This window comes from Phoxinus phoxinus (genome assembly GCF_949152265.1).
Source record: "Phoxinus phoxinus genome assembly, chromosome: 10".
Taxonomy (NCBI): domain Eukaryota; kingdom Metazoa; phylum Chordata; class Actinopteri; order Cypriniformes; family Leuciscidae; genus Phoxinus; species Phoxinus phoxinus.
In genome coordinates, this window is record NC_136885.1 from 11,783,365 (window position 1) to 11,798,703 (window position 15,339).

At 36.9% G+C, this 15,339-nt stretch overlaps 2 protein-coding genes across 5 annotated transcripts in view; one reads left to right on the plus strand and one right to left on the minus strand.

Moving 5' to 3' along the window:
* ano10a (anoctamin 10a) overlaps nucleotides 1-839 on the minus strand; it is a 42,394-nt gene extending 41,555 nt beyond the window's left edge. Inside the window, exon 1 of one of the 2 annotated variants that reach the window (XM_079626084.1) lies at nucleotides 293-839. The gene's annotated coding sequence lies outside the window, so the exon portion shown is untranslated. The remainder of the gene's footprint in view (nucleotides 1-292) is intronic. The other variant, XM_079626083.1, reaches the window with a different exon arrangement.
* A 735-nt stretch (nucleotides 840-1,574) lies between these two features.
* On the plus strand, nucleotides 1,575-15,006 carry abhd5a (abhydrolase domain containing 5, lysophosphatidic acid acyltransferase a). 3 transcript variants are annotated; one of them, XM_079626553.1, is made up of 8 exons: nucleotides 1,575-1,664; nucleotides 1,988-2,068; nucleotides 2,933-3,018; nucleotides 4,702-5,074; nucleotides 7,510-7,664; nucleotides 12,035-12,146; nucleotides 12,287-12,473; nucleotides 13,802-15,006. In XM_079626553.1, the coding sequence occupies exons 1-8, from the start codon at nucleotides 1,633-1,635 to the stop codon at nucleotides 13,889-13,891; spliced, it is 1,116 nt and encodes a 371-aa protein (XP_079482679.1). In that variant the 5' UTR covers nucleotides 1,575-1,632; the 3' UTR covers nucleotides 13,892-15,006. The 3 variants fall into 3 exon arrangements, with proteins under 3 accessions (XP_079482679.1, XP_079482681.1, XP_079482680.1); XM_079626554.1 differs by having other exon boundaries at nucleotides 1,621-1,664; nucleotides 1,963-2,068; XM_079626555.1 differs by lacking the exon at nucleotides 1,988-2,068 and having other exon boundaries at nucleotides 1,588-1,664.
* The last annotated feature ends 333 nt before the right edge of the window (nucleotides 15,007-15,339 follow it).

Below are 15,339 nucleotides of genomic sequence, written 5' to 3' on the forward strand. Positions count from 1 at the left end.
TGGTAAATACAGCATGTGATTCTTATTACAGTAAACATGAAAAACACAAGATCTCTTTTCTTTGGACGTCTTGACAGATCACTGGGCGGAGCTAAACACGCATGCCATGCCCGACAAGGAAACATACAAAGACAGGCTATGTGATCCCATCCCAGTCACATTTATACGGATAGCGTACACATATAACCTCTTTTTACCACTTTGCAATGCTTAAACGCTAGTAAAATAACATATTAATGACACAAGCCGCATGACAGGCCTGATACCCCACTGACATAAACTGTCTACTCACAGTGTTGCACGCGCGATCAGCTGTCCGGAACGCGACACAGACGTCAGTCCTGCACTTCAGACGCCCATTTAAGCTAGTTTATTTAAAAACCTTGATTGGGTTTGGGTACAATTCAAGTGTATGAGCAGGAGAGGTTTAAAGTTAAGGCTGACTTGAGTTCCTCCACGTCATCGAGATGGCACAGCCCTAATTCTAGATCACACCCACCCACCGTTCAAAACTGTTATACAAACACATGCATGTTCAACAGTGAGTGATTTATCAACACTGATTTAGAAATGCAGATTCTCTACAGTAAATGCGCTTGAAATAGATCCGCTTAGTTCGTGTATTACGCCGTTTTCATTATCGCGTTTTAGCATCAAATAAAATAAAAAATGTGCGCCTTCAAACAATGCGTGTGCAGTGAAAACGACTTCTGAACTGTTCATTTAACGCTAATTATCACTAGACTCACTAGATAATTATCACTAGACTGGGACCCGATCAAAGTTCACTGTTGACGCTTTGTCACGTGATCATTGTTGGTGATGTACGAGTCGTGAGTGAATTGACTCTTTTGGACCGGTTCTTTGTAATGAACCAGTCTGAATTGATTCGCAAACCAGATACACATCGCGAGTATCGTTCTGGCCTGTTTCTCAAAAGCACTGTGAGAGTCGTTGATCGCATAGAGACCATAATTTGTGGTGGCTCTTGCGCTTACGATATCATATTCTAGTCTAAAGTGATTCGCGAATCAGTCTGAATTGACTCAGGATATTATGGGTCGGAACTCGGAATGGTTAAGCCTCACTATTTCTAGCATATCTTCAAGTTAAATTAGTTTATGTGTAAGCAGTTTACACAGCTACAATGGACACCATTGCTTATGTTATGTGTAGCCTATAATATAGAGCAATGCATATATAAGTGTTATTGTTAGAGAAAGCTGTTCTAAATTCAGCCTAAATTGGTTCAACAATTTGTTAGAGAAAAGTGTTAAAGAACAGGTTAAAACATAAATAAAGAATTCAGTGATTCTTTTATTTTTACTCCACGATTACGCCCTCACGCAAGCCCTTAAACTTCCACATATTTTATTTGATTATTATAATTTATTAGTATCTGACAATTACTTTTTTTTATCCCAACAGTTATTCTGCAAAATTCTCCTATCATTTTACTCGGGTTTCTGGTTTCTGCCATGGTTTCTGCCCATCATACATGTACAAAGGAGACATTAATTCAGTCCGTTTTTTGAACTTGTTCAACTGATTCAATAAAAGATTCGACTCATGAGAACATAATGTATACAATTCTCTGTCTAACTGAACAGTGAACAGCACTTTGTTGAAAACATGGCTGATGAGACAGTTTTAGCGGACACTGGGTAAGTGACCCTCTAAGCACACATTTGCTTAAAAAAATGTAAATGGTGTGAATGTGCGTTGCTGTTGTCGTTTAGTTAGATTCGTTTTCGTTTGCATGCCGTAGGCGACCTATAACGTTAGGCTACTGCAGTGTTGATCAATAAAACTAGTTGTTGGCTATATTTGGTTACTTACAATTCTTTCTGTCTGTCAATTCTTCTTTTATTAATAAACTCTTTAAATTAATACAAAACTGATATCTAACTAAATGGAATTGCCACTGTAATACAATTATTACAGTATGTCTTTGATTGACAGCTCTTTCACATTCTCTTGGCTTTAGACTGGCACAGCGTGTACTGATGTTTCTGGGTATTCGTAGTCTCTTCTACGGTGTTTTCTCTTTCTTGGACAAGACAGTGAGGTAAAATGTGTCCAAATGTGATTCATAAACTAACTCTTCTAAGTAGCCTACCTCTAAGTTTTGGTCACTTTACAGTGTTCATGTTATTAAACTACAGTGTAGTTTTAGCTAAATGTGAAGCAATATTCTAAATCAAATTTAAATCTACCTAATCTTTTCCCTCCCATTTATGGAAAATTATAGTGTTTTCAGTGGCATTGTTGGGTATTTTATGCAAAAAAAAACATGTTCATTTACGCTGAAAAACATGTTCAGTTTTGTTCAAGTTGATTAAATAAAGTATTTTGTCTCAAGATAAAAATATATATGTATAAAAGATTAAATCAACGATTTGTTCATTTAATAATCATGAATCAATCATTGCTCCTGTCATTGCTCTTGATGACCTCATGGTAAATTAGGGCAATTAGCAACAGTCAGGTGTATAGTACTAGTTTTGGTTTCTATTTAGTTTTGAGACGATTAGCCATATTGTGCTTACATGTGATTATTTTGTCAGAATGAGCACAACTACATATACAGTCAATATATCATTAACATAATATGTGTAACATGGACACTGTAATGTACAATTTTGTTACAATGTACAATAAGTTATATGAAGTAATTCCTCAAGGTCTAAGGGCTTGTTTCCTCTGAAAGCAGATTTGAAAGCCTACTTAATATTTCCTGTATATGTTATTTATTCATTAGCCTAATTATTGAATTTTTTTTGCTCTGAAAGCAGATTTTAACCTGTCATTATTATCATTTTCTTGTTGTGTTGTTGTTGTTGTTGTAAAGAACAAACATTTTCAGCCATCTCATGTTAGTTCCTTTCTAAGTGAAATAAGAATGAGAAGCTCACATTTTATTTAATTGAAGGTCATGGTGGATTACCGACTGGCTGCCGTCCTGGTGCCCAACATCTCAGAGCCAACTGAAGGAGGCAGAAGAGAGGATGCTGCACTGTGAGTAACACCAACCATTGTCAAATCAAAATTTAAACTCCAGACTTTTCAAGTTTTTGTTAGGTATTGCAAATTGTCTCTACAATTATTTAATAAACATTATTGATGATGATCAACATACAGAGTGGCAATAATAAGTTTGTGAAACCTTTGTAAAAAATGTCTATTTACACCAAAATCTAATTTTATAGTAAATCAAACATATAGTTATAATCAAATAGTTACGCACCGTAACTACCACAATGTTAATAGAAAGTAAATAAAGTTAATAAAAAGCTGATTTGACGTTTACTTGACTGATAGGATAGCTGTTTCGGTGGTTGCCTAGCAACGTAAAAAACGCAGCGCACTGAAAAAACGCAGGGCCTAAGGGGGCATTTACAATACCATGTTCAACTAAAAACTTAAAACTTTTGCGTTTTGGCCGTTCATTTACTCAACAACGGTGTCTTGGGGGCCTGAAAGCGCAAACTTTTGAAAACGAGACCGTTATCATCTCCGTGTAAACTACAAAAACGCTAATTTGTGAAAAACTGTGACATCATGCGCCTGTGTATTATGTGTTCAATCTATAGGCGCATAGTTTTTCTTTACAAAGTGACATCGCCAACTACTGGCCTAGCAGCAGAATACAAAGTTTTTAGTAATTTTCGTGAATCGTGTTAACGGGGATCGTTTTGATAAGGTTGACGTCTGAACGCGAAAAACACAAAGAAAAAACGTTTCCTTTTTTAGTACATCGTTGTCTTGTAAACATACCCTCAGGCGTGTGCTGTTATGCGACCAACACAAGTTTGAATCTGCCTTTGTAATAGTGGAAATAAAGTGTTTAACATGTTTTTAATTGGCCTATAATTGAAATTGGATGTGGTGTCCTCATGATCGCTCATATTACCAAACTCAAAACCATGGTTTCTTTACTGGACCTTCTCAAACCACAGGTTTAGTATGAACCTCTAACATAGGTGTAGAGGTGTGCTTTAGGGATAAGAACCAGTAATGTCCTAATATGGCAGCATCCATTTATGATTTTAGTAAATAATCATATACACTTAATATGTTGTTATTATTGCATACTGTTTTAATTACTACAATACACTGAAGTGTAAATAATATATGCCACTATTGCACTATTACTAGTATAAATAGCATCTAACTACAATGTGCACACTTTGGGTAAAGAAATACTGCTGTTTTCTCTTAGTGTAAATAACATTTAATGCTTTTTGCATACAAATAGTCTTTGCCAAACATATCTGGATTTCTGCATTGATTACTCAAAAAAAGTGGTCTCAACTTAATTTAACTCTAATTGTTGACACACACAGTCTGACTAAACTAATAAAGCACCATCGATTATACTTTTCACATTTTTATTAAATACATCAAGTAATCATTCACAGTGCATTGTGCAGAATTTTACTTGTAATAAAACAAAGTCTGCACTTGATATGAAAATGCTTAGCTTATTTTATTCATATAGGAAACAAAAACATATTTAAAGAGTGAAGATAAAAACCTTATTGATATGAAGTGAACTTATTATTTCTAAGTTGGTATGTTTTAGTATGAATATATATATATATATAATATATATATAATTTTCTGGTAAGATGTAACCTTTGCAGATACATTTTCTGTGCCCTTTATAATACAGAAACCTTTTCTTTTTATTCCTTTCAGACGTCACAAGCAAGTTCTCCAGGCAGTTTGTTCACATATCTGACAAAAACACACTGTGGACTTTGGTATTTAAGGGGCCAGTGGACAATAAAACCCCTCTGGTTCTGCTGCATGGATTTGGGAGTGGTGTGGGGTTTTGGGCCTTGAACCTGGACTCTCTCACTCAACAGAGGCCCGTTTACGCCTTCGACCTGCTGGGCTTTGGCCAGAGCAGCAGACCTCACTTCAGCACGGACGCCCAGGAGGCTGAGCTCCAGTTTGTTGAGTCCATCGAACAGTGGAGGGAGAAACTGGGCCTGGAAAGTATGATTATGTTGGGCCATAACCTGGGAGGATATCTGGCTGCCTCCTACGCAATCACATACCCAGATAGGTTTGTAACTAAAAGACAGAAAAGAGTTCAGCTTTAGCAAAATATATACAGTATTTATTATGATCCTCTAATTGAGTGAGGGATTACATACTATGCAAGCACAAAAACGAATTAGTAAATATCTACATTAGAGCAGAGTGTCTTTGATTGATTTACAAATGTCCTATTGATTGATGAATGGCTGTTGAAACTTTTTTTGTGGTCATTTTTGATAATCATAAAACATTTTAATGATACTCCTGGTAGAGTTTAACAAATATCAGAATTTGAGAATTGGCTGCCTTGCATTTCATGAATTTGAATTTGAAATGACACAACGGAGAAAACCGTAGTTTAAAGACAAACCGTAACATATTAAATCATTAATTTGGACTAATGCTGCCTATTTATTACTAATCCTGCCTAGATACATTTATCTCATCTAATTTGAATTCTTATTACTTAAGTTAAGCCAAAACAATTAACACAGCATCAAAGCACATTTTTATTTTATAAAATAAATATTGACATATGTAAATTAGTACATTAGAGCAGTGTGTAAACGAAGTGTTGTTTCCTCCATGGCCCATAACATTTATTAAAGCTACACTGTGTGATTTTTACCCCCATCTAGCGGTGAAAAGGTATATGACCATCCAGTGAATATTAGTTTCTGTTCCTCTCAATTCCGATTTCGTTTTAACTCCTACGGTGGCCAATGTAGTCCAAGATTAACATGGCTTCCAGTTCGACCTCGTCCATGAGTGTTCCTTTAAGTGATGAGGTTACTTTAGAAAACTATTATAATTTGCAGTAATTTAATTTGTCAGTTAACATATAGGTTATGACATCTATGTAAAATGAATAATAGTTTTATGTTTTCGTTATTTGTTTACCATTTCATTGCTAACATCAGCTATCAGTCCCAGACGAATGCAAGCTAATCTTAGTAAAGTAACTTTTATCAGTGCTATCGTTATTCTGTATATTGTACGACATCACTAGCGTAAGGCAACGTTTACATTGTAGGCTATATCATTTTCTCCGTGAGCAGAGATCAGTTGATGTGACGGAGGTGCGAGGGAGAGGTAGAGGTAGAGGGAAAGGAAAAAATAAAAACAGGGCCGGTGCCAGTGAATTGCGGAGACGTGAAAGGCGAAGCTTGAATTAACGGGTATGTCCCTCTTTGGCTAATGTACTTTCAAGATGGAGGGGCAACATGGCGACCGACATTCGAACCCCTCACCCGTATGTATTTTCAATGGCATATTATACACTCACGAGAATACTTTATTACTTGAACGAAGTAAATATACATTAATGAGCACATATATTTTTGAAAGAACTAAGTGTTTTTAGCTAAGAATAAACTAAAAAAGTTACACAGTGTAGCTTTAATGTTATCTAATGTTTCTGGAAAATACCCCATGTGATGTGAATGAGATCATATATTTCTGCATAATTCATACAGAAAAATGAATTGCATTATTGAAAACTAAACATGCATTTCTTTGATTTTTTCCCATTGTTGTTCTACTTCTATAAATTCAAATTTATAATTTGCCATTCTGTATCCTGTGTCTTACCTTAAGACAAATTTAAATCTGATTTGAAATCAGCCCCTTGATGAATAGAAGCTCACTTCTGTGTCCTGTTGTGTTGTAACTGTGGCTCTGGAGGCAGAAAACTGTATTTCACATCCTTCCTGTTTCCCCATTTCCCACATCCTTTATGTCTGTCAGCAGTTTGACCTCAGAATTTGATTCAAAACTATTTTTGTTAGCATCCGATTTCAACACGCATTAGAGTTGCTGCATATTCCATATTTTCGCTTCTATCCTACCCACAAGGTTTTTTTTTTTTTTTTGTCTCTGGGTATCAGGATGCACAGATTACTTTAAAGTCCCCCTCTAGTCAATAATTGTATTCCTTAAAACTCATCTTTGATTACCAAAATGACATATTAAAAAAATAATAATACTTAAAACTAATTATATTTAATGCCTTAAAATAGCTTGAATGTAATTCTACACCCTTGCCTCATTTAGTATACGTGGTTCTATGAATATGCAAATGAGCCCCGCCTCCACCCGCTCACACCAGCTCAGAGATCCACTCGTTGACGATCATACGTTGACCTGATTGGTTACAGAAACACCAGCGATCTCAAACCGTGTTTTTGAGACTGTCTTTGGTTCATTGCTGTTTTAAGGAGAAAATACTCAGCAATGGTGTTGACTTATGAATTTGCACATGGTTTGTCTTAATGCACATTAAGAACACCACATAGACATCTAAACAACATTAAAAGCTTGATTTTAAGTCCCTTAAAATCTTTAAAAAATTCATTTGGTCAGTGTAACTAGTAGCTAGGTGTAACTCCATTTAGTTGTGATTCAATTGAAAATATGTTATGGATTTATTACAGTATGTCCTTCTCTTTACCCACTGTCCAGAGTAAAGCACCTGATTCTGGTGGAACCGTGGGGTTTTCCAGAACGTCCTGACCCAGGAGACCAAGATAGGCCCATTCCTGTGTGGATCAAAGCGATAGGGGCAATGCTGAGCCCATTCAACCCCCTCGCTGGTCTCCGATTGGCTGGACCTTTAGGTAAGATTTACTCTAATCTGAAAGTGCAAATCAAACGTAATAAAAGTATTAATGAGAAAAAGAGAAATTACAGCTTAAGGCTCAAGATGTGCTTGTATATCTTAAATGATGTGGAACACCTTTTGATAAAGATTGTCAGTAATGAAACCCAGGGACAGATTTAGCCAAGACGTACTTGCATTTCACTGAAATGATTCACTCAGTAATTGGAGCATGTCTTTTTTCATACGTCATACTTGTCTCTTATCGCATAGCTTAATCACATTGCCTTCTGTGTATATGCTGCAATTGTTTTGCAAGAACAAATTGGCTTTGGAAAAAATCCTAGAATTATCAAGGATCTGAAATTTTGTGTTTGGAATTTCATAGATTAATATGAATGATGTTCCACTCATATTTTACCGAGCTAGCTTTTGAATATCTCATCTGAGATCATATTTCATATCTCTTTCTCTCTTTTCCTTTTTTCTACACAGATAATGTTTGTTTTTGTTGTATATGAATTTCAGATAGATCCAAAAATGATGTGTCATCTCAGTGTCCTTGAGTGCTAGTTTAGTATAAAAGTATCCAGTATTTTAGGAGTGGTAAAACCTCATACCCAGAAACCCCCTGACTCAGGATAGTGATCATACACAGATCATACACACAATTCTGACTTTCACATTTTTTGGGCTGATTTCTTAGGGAAATCTACATAATTATGTGGAATGGATATTAAAGGTATAGTTCAACCAAAAATCTGTCATTAATTACTCATTGTATTCCTCGGTAAGAATATGCAGTCTCTGACAGGTTCATGTTCACCCTGTTTTTTAGTTCTGACACGTTCCGCAAGTTCGTCTTCATAGTCTTCGGCTAAGAAAGCGGATAAAAAGGAAGCTTTGAACTCCGTCCAAGATGCCACTTTGGAACGTGTCGTTTCCCACCAATCTCGAGCGGTGCCATGAAGAACAGTGCGAAAAGTAGCAAGAAAATCAATGTCAGACAATGGGTGCAAAGCAAGGAAATCTTAACACTTTGATAAGTACAGTAGGGGGTCAGGATCATCTCCTAGCCTCCCATATGTAGGAAAGACTAATTTAATGTGATCAGTTTTAGGGACAGAGGTAAGAGCAGAAGTAGTTGTCAAGGGTGAAGTCTCCGGTAAACGGGAGAAAGCTGCATGGGTTGATGGCTTTTCCTCGTCTTTCATTTTCCTTATGTGAGCCACTGAGAGTAGATCAAGCTTTCCACTCATTCCATCCACTTTTGTAGACAACCTCTTTAATACTGAGGGTAACTCAGAAATATGGTTTACCAGGTCTTTGTTTTTTTCTTGCACTGTTTTCTGGGTATCTTTTAAGTCTCGCTGAACCTCAATTTGCAACTGATCCACCATAAATCCGAGTTCAGACACAAGAGAAACTTTCACTCTGTCCATTTCCTCTGACACTACAGTTTTGATTGCCTTCATTATTATATCCATCTCACTTTCATTTTTGTCCTTAGCGGAAGACAATACCCCATGTAGATTTCGTAAACTTTGCTCTGTTTGTTTTGCTAGTTTGTTTATCTTGGACTCTACATGAAATCTACTTCTTTGTACTTGCTTAATTAAATCATTTAGAACCTTGTCCTGTTTACCAAACCCGTAAGACTTTCAGTCATCTACAGAACACACATTATTATTTTTGATGAAATCTGAGAGCTTTCTGTCCCTCCATTGACAGCTACAGTGTGCCACTATGCTTCAAAATGTTAATAAAGAGATTGTAATGGTACGTTTACACGTGGCCGGCTATTTTCATCAACAGACATTTCACCCTCTCCGTTTTCAAAAATAACATTGTGCACATCTGTCAGTTTTCAGAAAAGTGTTTGTTTAGACGAAAACGTGTATATATGCCGTCAAGAGCATGCCAAACCTGTAGGTGGCAGTGTAACGAGAAGCTCAAGCCCACGTTAGCCAATCAGAATCCTGAAAATAGCAACAACAGCTAGAGTTCTCAACGGGCCTGAAAATTACAACCCGACCCGACCCGGCCCGTGGCTTTTAAAGCCCGGACCCGAACTAATCCGACACATCAACATGAATTATCTGCCCGAACCCGGCCCGCGGAAATCTTTTCCGCTTTTTTTTCACTGAGCGGAAAAGATTAAGCCCGAGGTCCGACCCGACCCGAGTCATTTGCTTATATTTTCGACCCGAACCCGGCCCGACCCCGTGGGTCCTGTCGGGTTTGTCGGGCCGACCCGACCCGTTGAGAACTCTAACAACAGCAACAAATCACTTCCTCTTTCTCTTTTGCAAAATTGCAGACCTCTGTGCACTCATTCGTCTCTGTTCCTCGACATAATAGAGCAGCTGTATTTGCAAATGCAAACAGACGAAAAGGGTTTGCACCAACATAAATGCGACTGCTACTCTGAATGCATCCATGATCACCATAGCCAACTGAAAATGTAAACATAGATCGCACTTTTGACGCAGGTGCAAGTTCTGTCACATACTGTGATGTCGGCTGGCTAAAACTCTGTTTTTCTCAGTTTACATGCAAACGTGCAAACAAAGTTTTCCAAAATCTCAACCTTGGCCGGAGTTTTTAGAAATAAACGTTTTCAGAAGCGAATTCTCCGTTTGCGTGTAACCGAAGTGCACAAACGAAGGGAAATGTCTCCGTTTTTTTCAAAATAACAATGTACATGTAAACAGGGCCTTCCAAATTTCCTGAAGAGAGATGATCGTGAAGATGATGAACTGATTTAATTTAAACATTTTAACATTGTTCATTGAACATAAAGAGAAGTTCAATCGAACCTGCTTGGCAGGTTCTCGTTGGTTCTTGCTAAAGCACAAACGTGCTGCGTAACACGAGAATGAATTTCATTGGTTCTTGCAGAAGTTCAAACGTTCTGCGTAACAAGAGAATGAACCTCGTTGCAAGCATAATTGAGCTTCCATTTACCACAACAGATGTGTAAATTTATGAATTTTTATATGAGAATAAAAGCCTAAATTCAATCTGTTCATCATATAATAAAGCGATCGAGACAATTTATATGGATTCGTTTTATGATCTCTTTATTAACTTTTTAAATTGTTAAAGTTGTAGTTGCGTAGCTGTCAACGGAGGGACAGAAATCTCTGATTTCATCCAAAAGATCTTAATTTGTGTTCCGAAGATAAACGAAAGTCTTACGGGTTTGGAATGAGAAATTAATTACAGAATTAAGATTTTCGGGTGAGCTATCCAATTTAGCATAGTGAAAAGTGTTAAATGGAGCTGAGAGTACTATACTATTATTAATATCTGAAAGATACTAAAAAAAATAGAATTATCCAGAATATGTAATAAACAAAACACAACAGTGATGTGCAGTGGTGGCTGGTGGGCTTTTTAATAAAGGAGGCACACTAAATCTGAGAACCCGGATTATAATTGTTTTTAATTAACTGCTTAAAATGTCTTTTAGATGTAATAAAATTATATTACACATACACAGCAAGACAATATAAATACAATTTCACTCTCCTATCATAAAATCCATCCTGCAGTATTGTTCTGTCTCGCACCTTCTGCTATTTAATCCAAATGATTGCTGTATGTCAAGCTTAGGCGTGGGTCTTCCCAATTTTAATGTATAGCTTTTGCTCGAATGGTAGCTTCTTATACTTTTGGCAGATATTTAATATTTCTATCATTCATAATTAGGTAGTTGTCTAGATTATCAGCGCGAGCAGTTCAAACTAATATCACATGTTTTCTACAATGATTGGTTGATATACTGTACCAAGAGAGGCTAGTCACCCCTGTGATGCTGAGAAAGTGAAATACTCACTGGTGAATGGCTAATTTTCTTTTACCAACGGAGGCAAAAATCTCTGGATTGTGCCACCCCTCCTCCCCTTCTCTGTCTCATCAGATTCGCCTTAGCAATCACATCGGCATGTTCATGGGGGAAAGCAAACAACCGGTAGCTCCAATTTCAGTCATATTTTATGGTCTGCAGTGGTGAAATAAATACACATACTGAACACATAACAACACAACTGATTTATTAACAATAAATTATTCGTTCATTTTCCACCTCAAAATTGCGAGTGGGCTGTGCCTCCCCTGACCAGCCGCCTCTGGTCATGTGTGGAACTTTGTGAGTGATGGACGTTCCAATTCCCTGGAAATCTTCAGCGCATTCTGTCAAGTTCTGTGGGATTCTGAAGGGGGCTGGGTATCAGTCACTGACAATGAGAACATGTGACACACGAACGGAAGAATTAATGATAGGATGAAAATTTTATGGGTGATCCATCATTTTTGGATAGATCGATTTTCGGTGGAATTTCACTTTTTAGTTTTTTCAAATGTGTGTTTTGCATTGTCCTGTAGGTCCCACTCTTGTGCAGACTCTGAGACCAGACTTCAAGAAGAAATTTGCAGCTATATTTAATGACAATAGAGTCACCGAATATATCTTCCATCTTAATGTCCAAAGTCCAAGGTACCATATCTATCTATCTATCTATCTATCTATCTATCTATCAATCGCTTTTTGTTGTGAATGGCTTTGATATATGTCTGAAAGTTGAAATTCTCATAACGGTCTGCTGTTTATTTTTTATTATGATCCTAATATTTTAGCGGTGAAACAGCCTATAAAAACATGACCATTCCGTATGGCTGGGCAAAGAGGCCCATGCTGCAGAGAATTGGCCTGATTCACAGAGACATCCCCATTACGGTGATCTATGGCTCACGCTCCAGCATAGATGGCCACTCCGGCAATTCAATCAAAGAAATGAGGCCAAACTCCCATGTAGAGATCATTGTGAGTTCTCCATTCACTGCTCAGCACACACTGCCGCTCACAGAAACTTTTCTTGATCCTTTGCGATAACAGCTTGATGTACTATGAAAACATACTGCAACTTTTCAACATCACACAGATCTGTATGCTATCGCATTTCAACACATGGTTGCCCACATTTACACGTCAGCAATGCCTGTTGGGCATTCAAAAAATTGGCCCACCTAGTCACAGTGAGGTAATGAAACAGCCAGGCTGTGTTGTTCCTGTCAGTGTACCACCTACGACTCTGCGCCATTTTTCCAAATGTGTGACTGAAGTTTTGTAGGTTTTTTTTCTAGGCCTATATTTTCATGCTTGAATGTTCAAAAACGTTATTTTTCAAGTGTGTTTCGGCACACAACTAACGCAACTCAACAAGGCCTTGAGGCCTTTGCGAATACGGGAAATATTTAAATGAGGAATATTGTGACATATTGTTACTTTCCGGACTACAATCGAGGCATTTCAGGGAGTTCGGAAACAGCGCTTACTGATAAAAAGAATAACTCCCTTTAGAGTGGACTTTGTAACTTTGCAGTTCTTTTTCATGCTCAAACAGCAACATTACACAATGAAGAAAGTTGGAAATGTAATAGTTTGTTTAGCACATTGCTTTGTGATTCTTTAATAATGCATGTAGGATTTTCAAAGAAGCTATTATTGAAGGATGGGGCAGTTAAATACTACTTTTACTATCTCAATCTGCAAGCAAACGGGATGATTCTTAAAGGAAACTTGACAGCATGACTATTTTTAGCACAATAAAAGGTATTATAAGTGGACCTCAGGACCCCATGATATGACCCGTTTGGGCATGATGATGGGCAAGATATCCTTCATGGGATTTCACAGACATTTGGAGCTTTGCCTGGATGGCACAACTTCCACAAATAATTTCCTAATTCCAGTGGGAGTTCTTTTGCATGAATTCTAATAGATTAAAATGTTGAGAGAAAGCTGTGTTGAAAAAAGTACAATTTGAATTGGCAGGCAGTACAAAAACAAAAGTCTTTGTACAATGAATGCGCTTGTGTTCCAGACTGACTCCTCTCACCACCACAAAAACTGAGCTAATTATTCTAGTTCTGAAATGCCATTGTGTAATCTTCAAGTTATTAGGGATGTTAAAGCCAAGTGAAAATATCGCAACATTTTATATCACAATCTGTGGCACTGGTTCAAAAATAAACGCCTACATTTTATTATGGCACTTCTGGTATACACTGATTATTTTCTTGGTAATCTTAGTCAATTTCTGTCTGCTTTTAAGTAATGTTAAACTTTTTATTGGCTTGCATTGGTTTTAGGCCATACGTGGTGCAGGACACTATGCGTATGCTGATCAGCCAGAGGATTTCAACCAGAAGATTCTTCATGTCTGTGAAACGATAAACTGAAGTGAAGATGAAGGTACTTTTCTTCTGGAACTGTCCAAACATGGCTTTCTGCAGAGCTGTGTTTCTCCACATGCACATACTAAAATTACAAATGATCTTTGTTGAGTCCTATATTGGGATCGGAGAGTTTGGAGGCTACTTGGTTTGAAAACCAGATGCTTGTTTTGCACCACTACTGAACTGAAACCTTTTGTGGTCCTAAATGATAAGTTTCCATGTCACATAATTACGATGAGAAATGTGAAAAAAGTGTTTTCTTTTCTGTTTATCTTTGATTTGGATATAAATATATTATAATAATTGTTCATTATTATGACAATCAATAACATTTTGTGGTACACACACTAAGGTATTTAGTGACCATAGACATGTAACTGAGAGCAATTAGGCACTTTAATTAACTTAAATTTCCATGTAACCCTATGGTTTTCATTTTTTTTTTTTTTACGTAAAATACGTTTTTGGGTGTTTATAAACTTTCATGAACCTTTATTAGAATGTGAGACAGTAGTGATTGTTTTTTATAGCTTTTGAAGCCTTTTTGTTGTTTTCTACCTCATGAAACTGTAAAAGATTCTTTGTTAGGATCAGAAGGGAGGCAGACAGGTGGATCAACAGAAAGCATGTATATCCTCCGGTCATGCAGTTCACGTGTAGCACTTCACTTATTGTAACCTGTTATGAGAAGATTTTTATGTAAAATTGCCACAAAGTCTTTTTTAAGTGCCTCAATTTCCTAAATACGTGCACATTTTGTAATATCCTTAACCATTTAAAGTCCATCTTGCCTTTATCTTCGCCTGCAGGCCGGTGTTTTCACAAAATTTTAATGCCGAGCCCCAGGTCACAGACTAAGTCTTCAGGCTAAATAAATGCAACATGCCTCAGGGCAAAGTCAGTACAAGCATTCAGTGCTAAATAGGCATTATTTTGTAAGGAAACATTATTTTAGTATCATTATTATTGTTTTGAATTAAATTGAGGCTGTCATAAAGATTTTGTACATAATAATTGTTTGAATTTATATTTTTCCAGGTTTGACAAATCTATTTTTCATGTGTGAACGTGATGTGTATTGCTAATTTTAATAATAATAAACTAATTTTATGAGTCTGAATACATCTGTCCCCTGTCTTAAAGGTCATGTACAGTAAAACACCATCATCATATGACTCACTGTGGCCAGACCGTTGTCTGGAAACCGCTATGACACAGCAGGTGGAAAACGCTCTCCTAATCATTTATATTATACATTAAATGTCTTTTCACCTCACTCGTGGCATTTATAAATAGCATTTCTTACAAATTTGTAACCCTATTTTTGTAGACTCTCCTTTTGCATAAATATTTCTTAGACTGTCTCTACTTACTCGATATGTTCTCAGTGAGACGATACATGGTCGCCATTCTGAAGGTCTACATAATGTCTGTTCATATCCACAAGAGGG

Coding starts and splice junctions, on each gene's coding strand:
- abhd5a (XM_079626553.1), top strand. CDS start 1,633: ATGGCTGATGAGACAGTTTTAGCGGACACTGG. Junction 12,147..12,286: donor CTTAATGTCCAAAGTCCAAG/GTACCATATCTA, acceptor CTAATATTTTAG/CGGTGAAACAGCCTATAAAA. Junction 12,474..13,801: donor ACTCCCATGTAGAGATCATT/GTGAGTTCTCCA, acceptor CATTGGTTTTAG/GCCATACGTGGTGCAGGACA.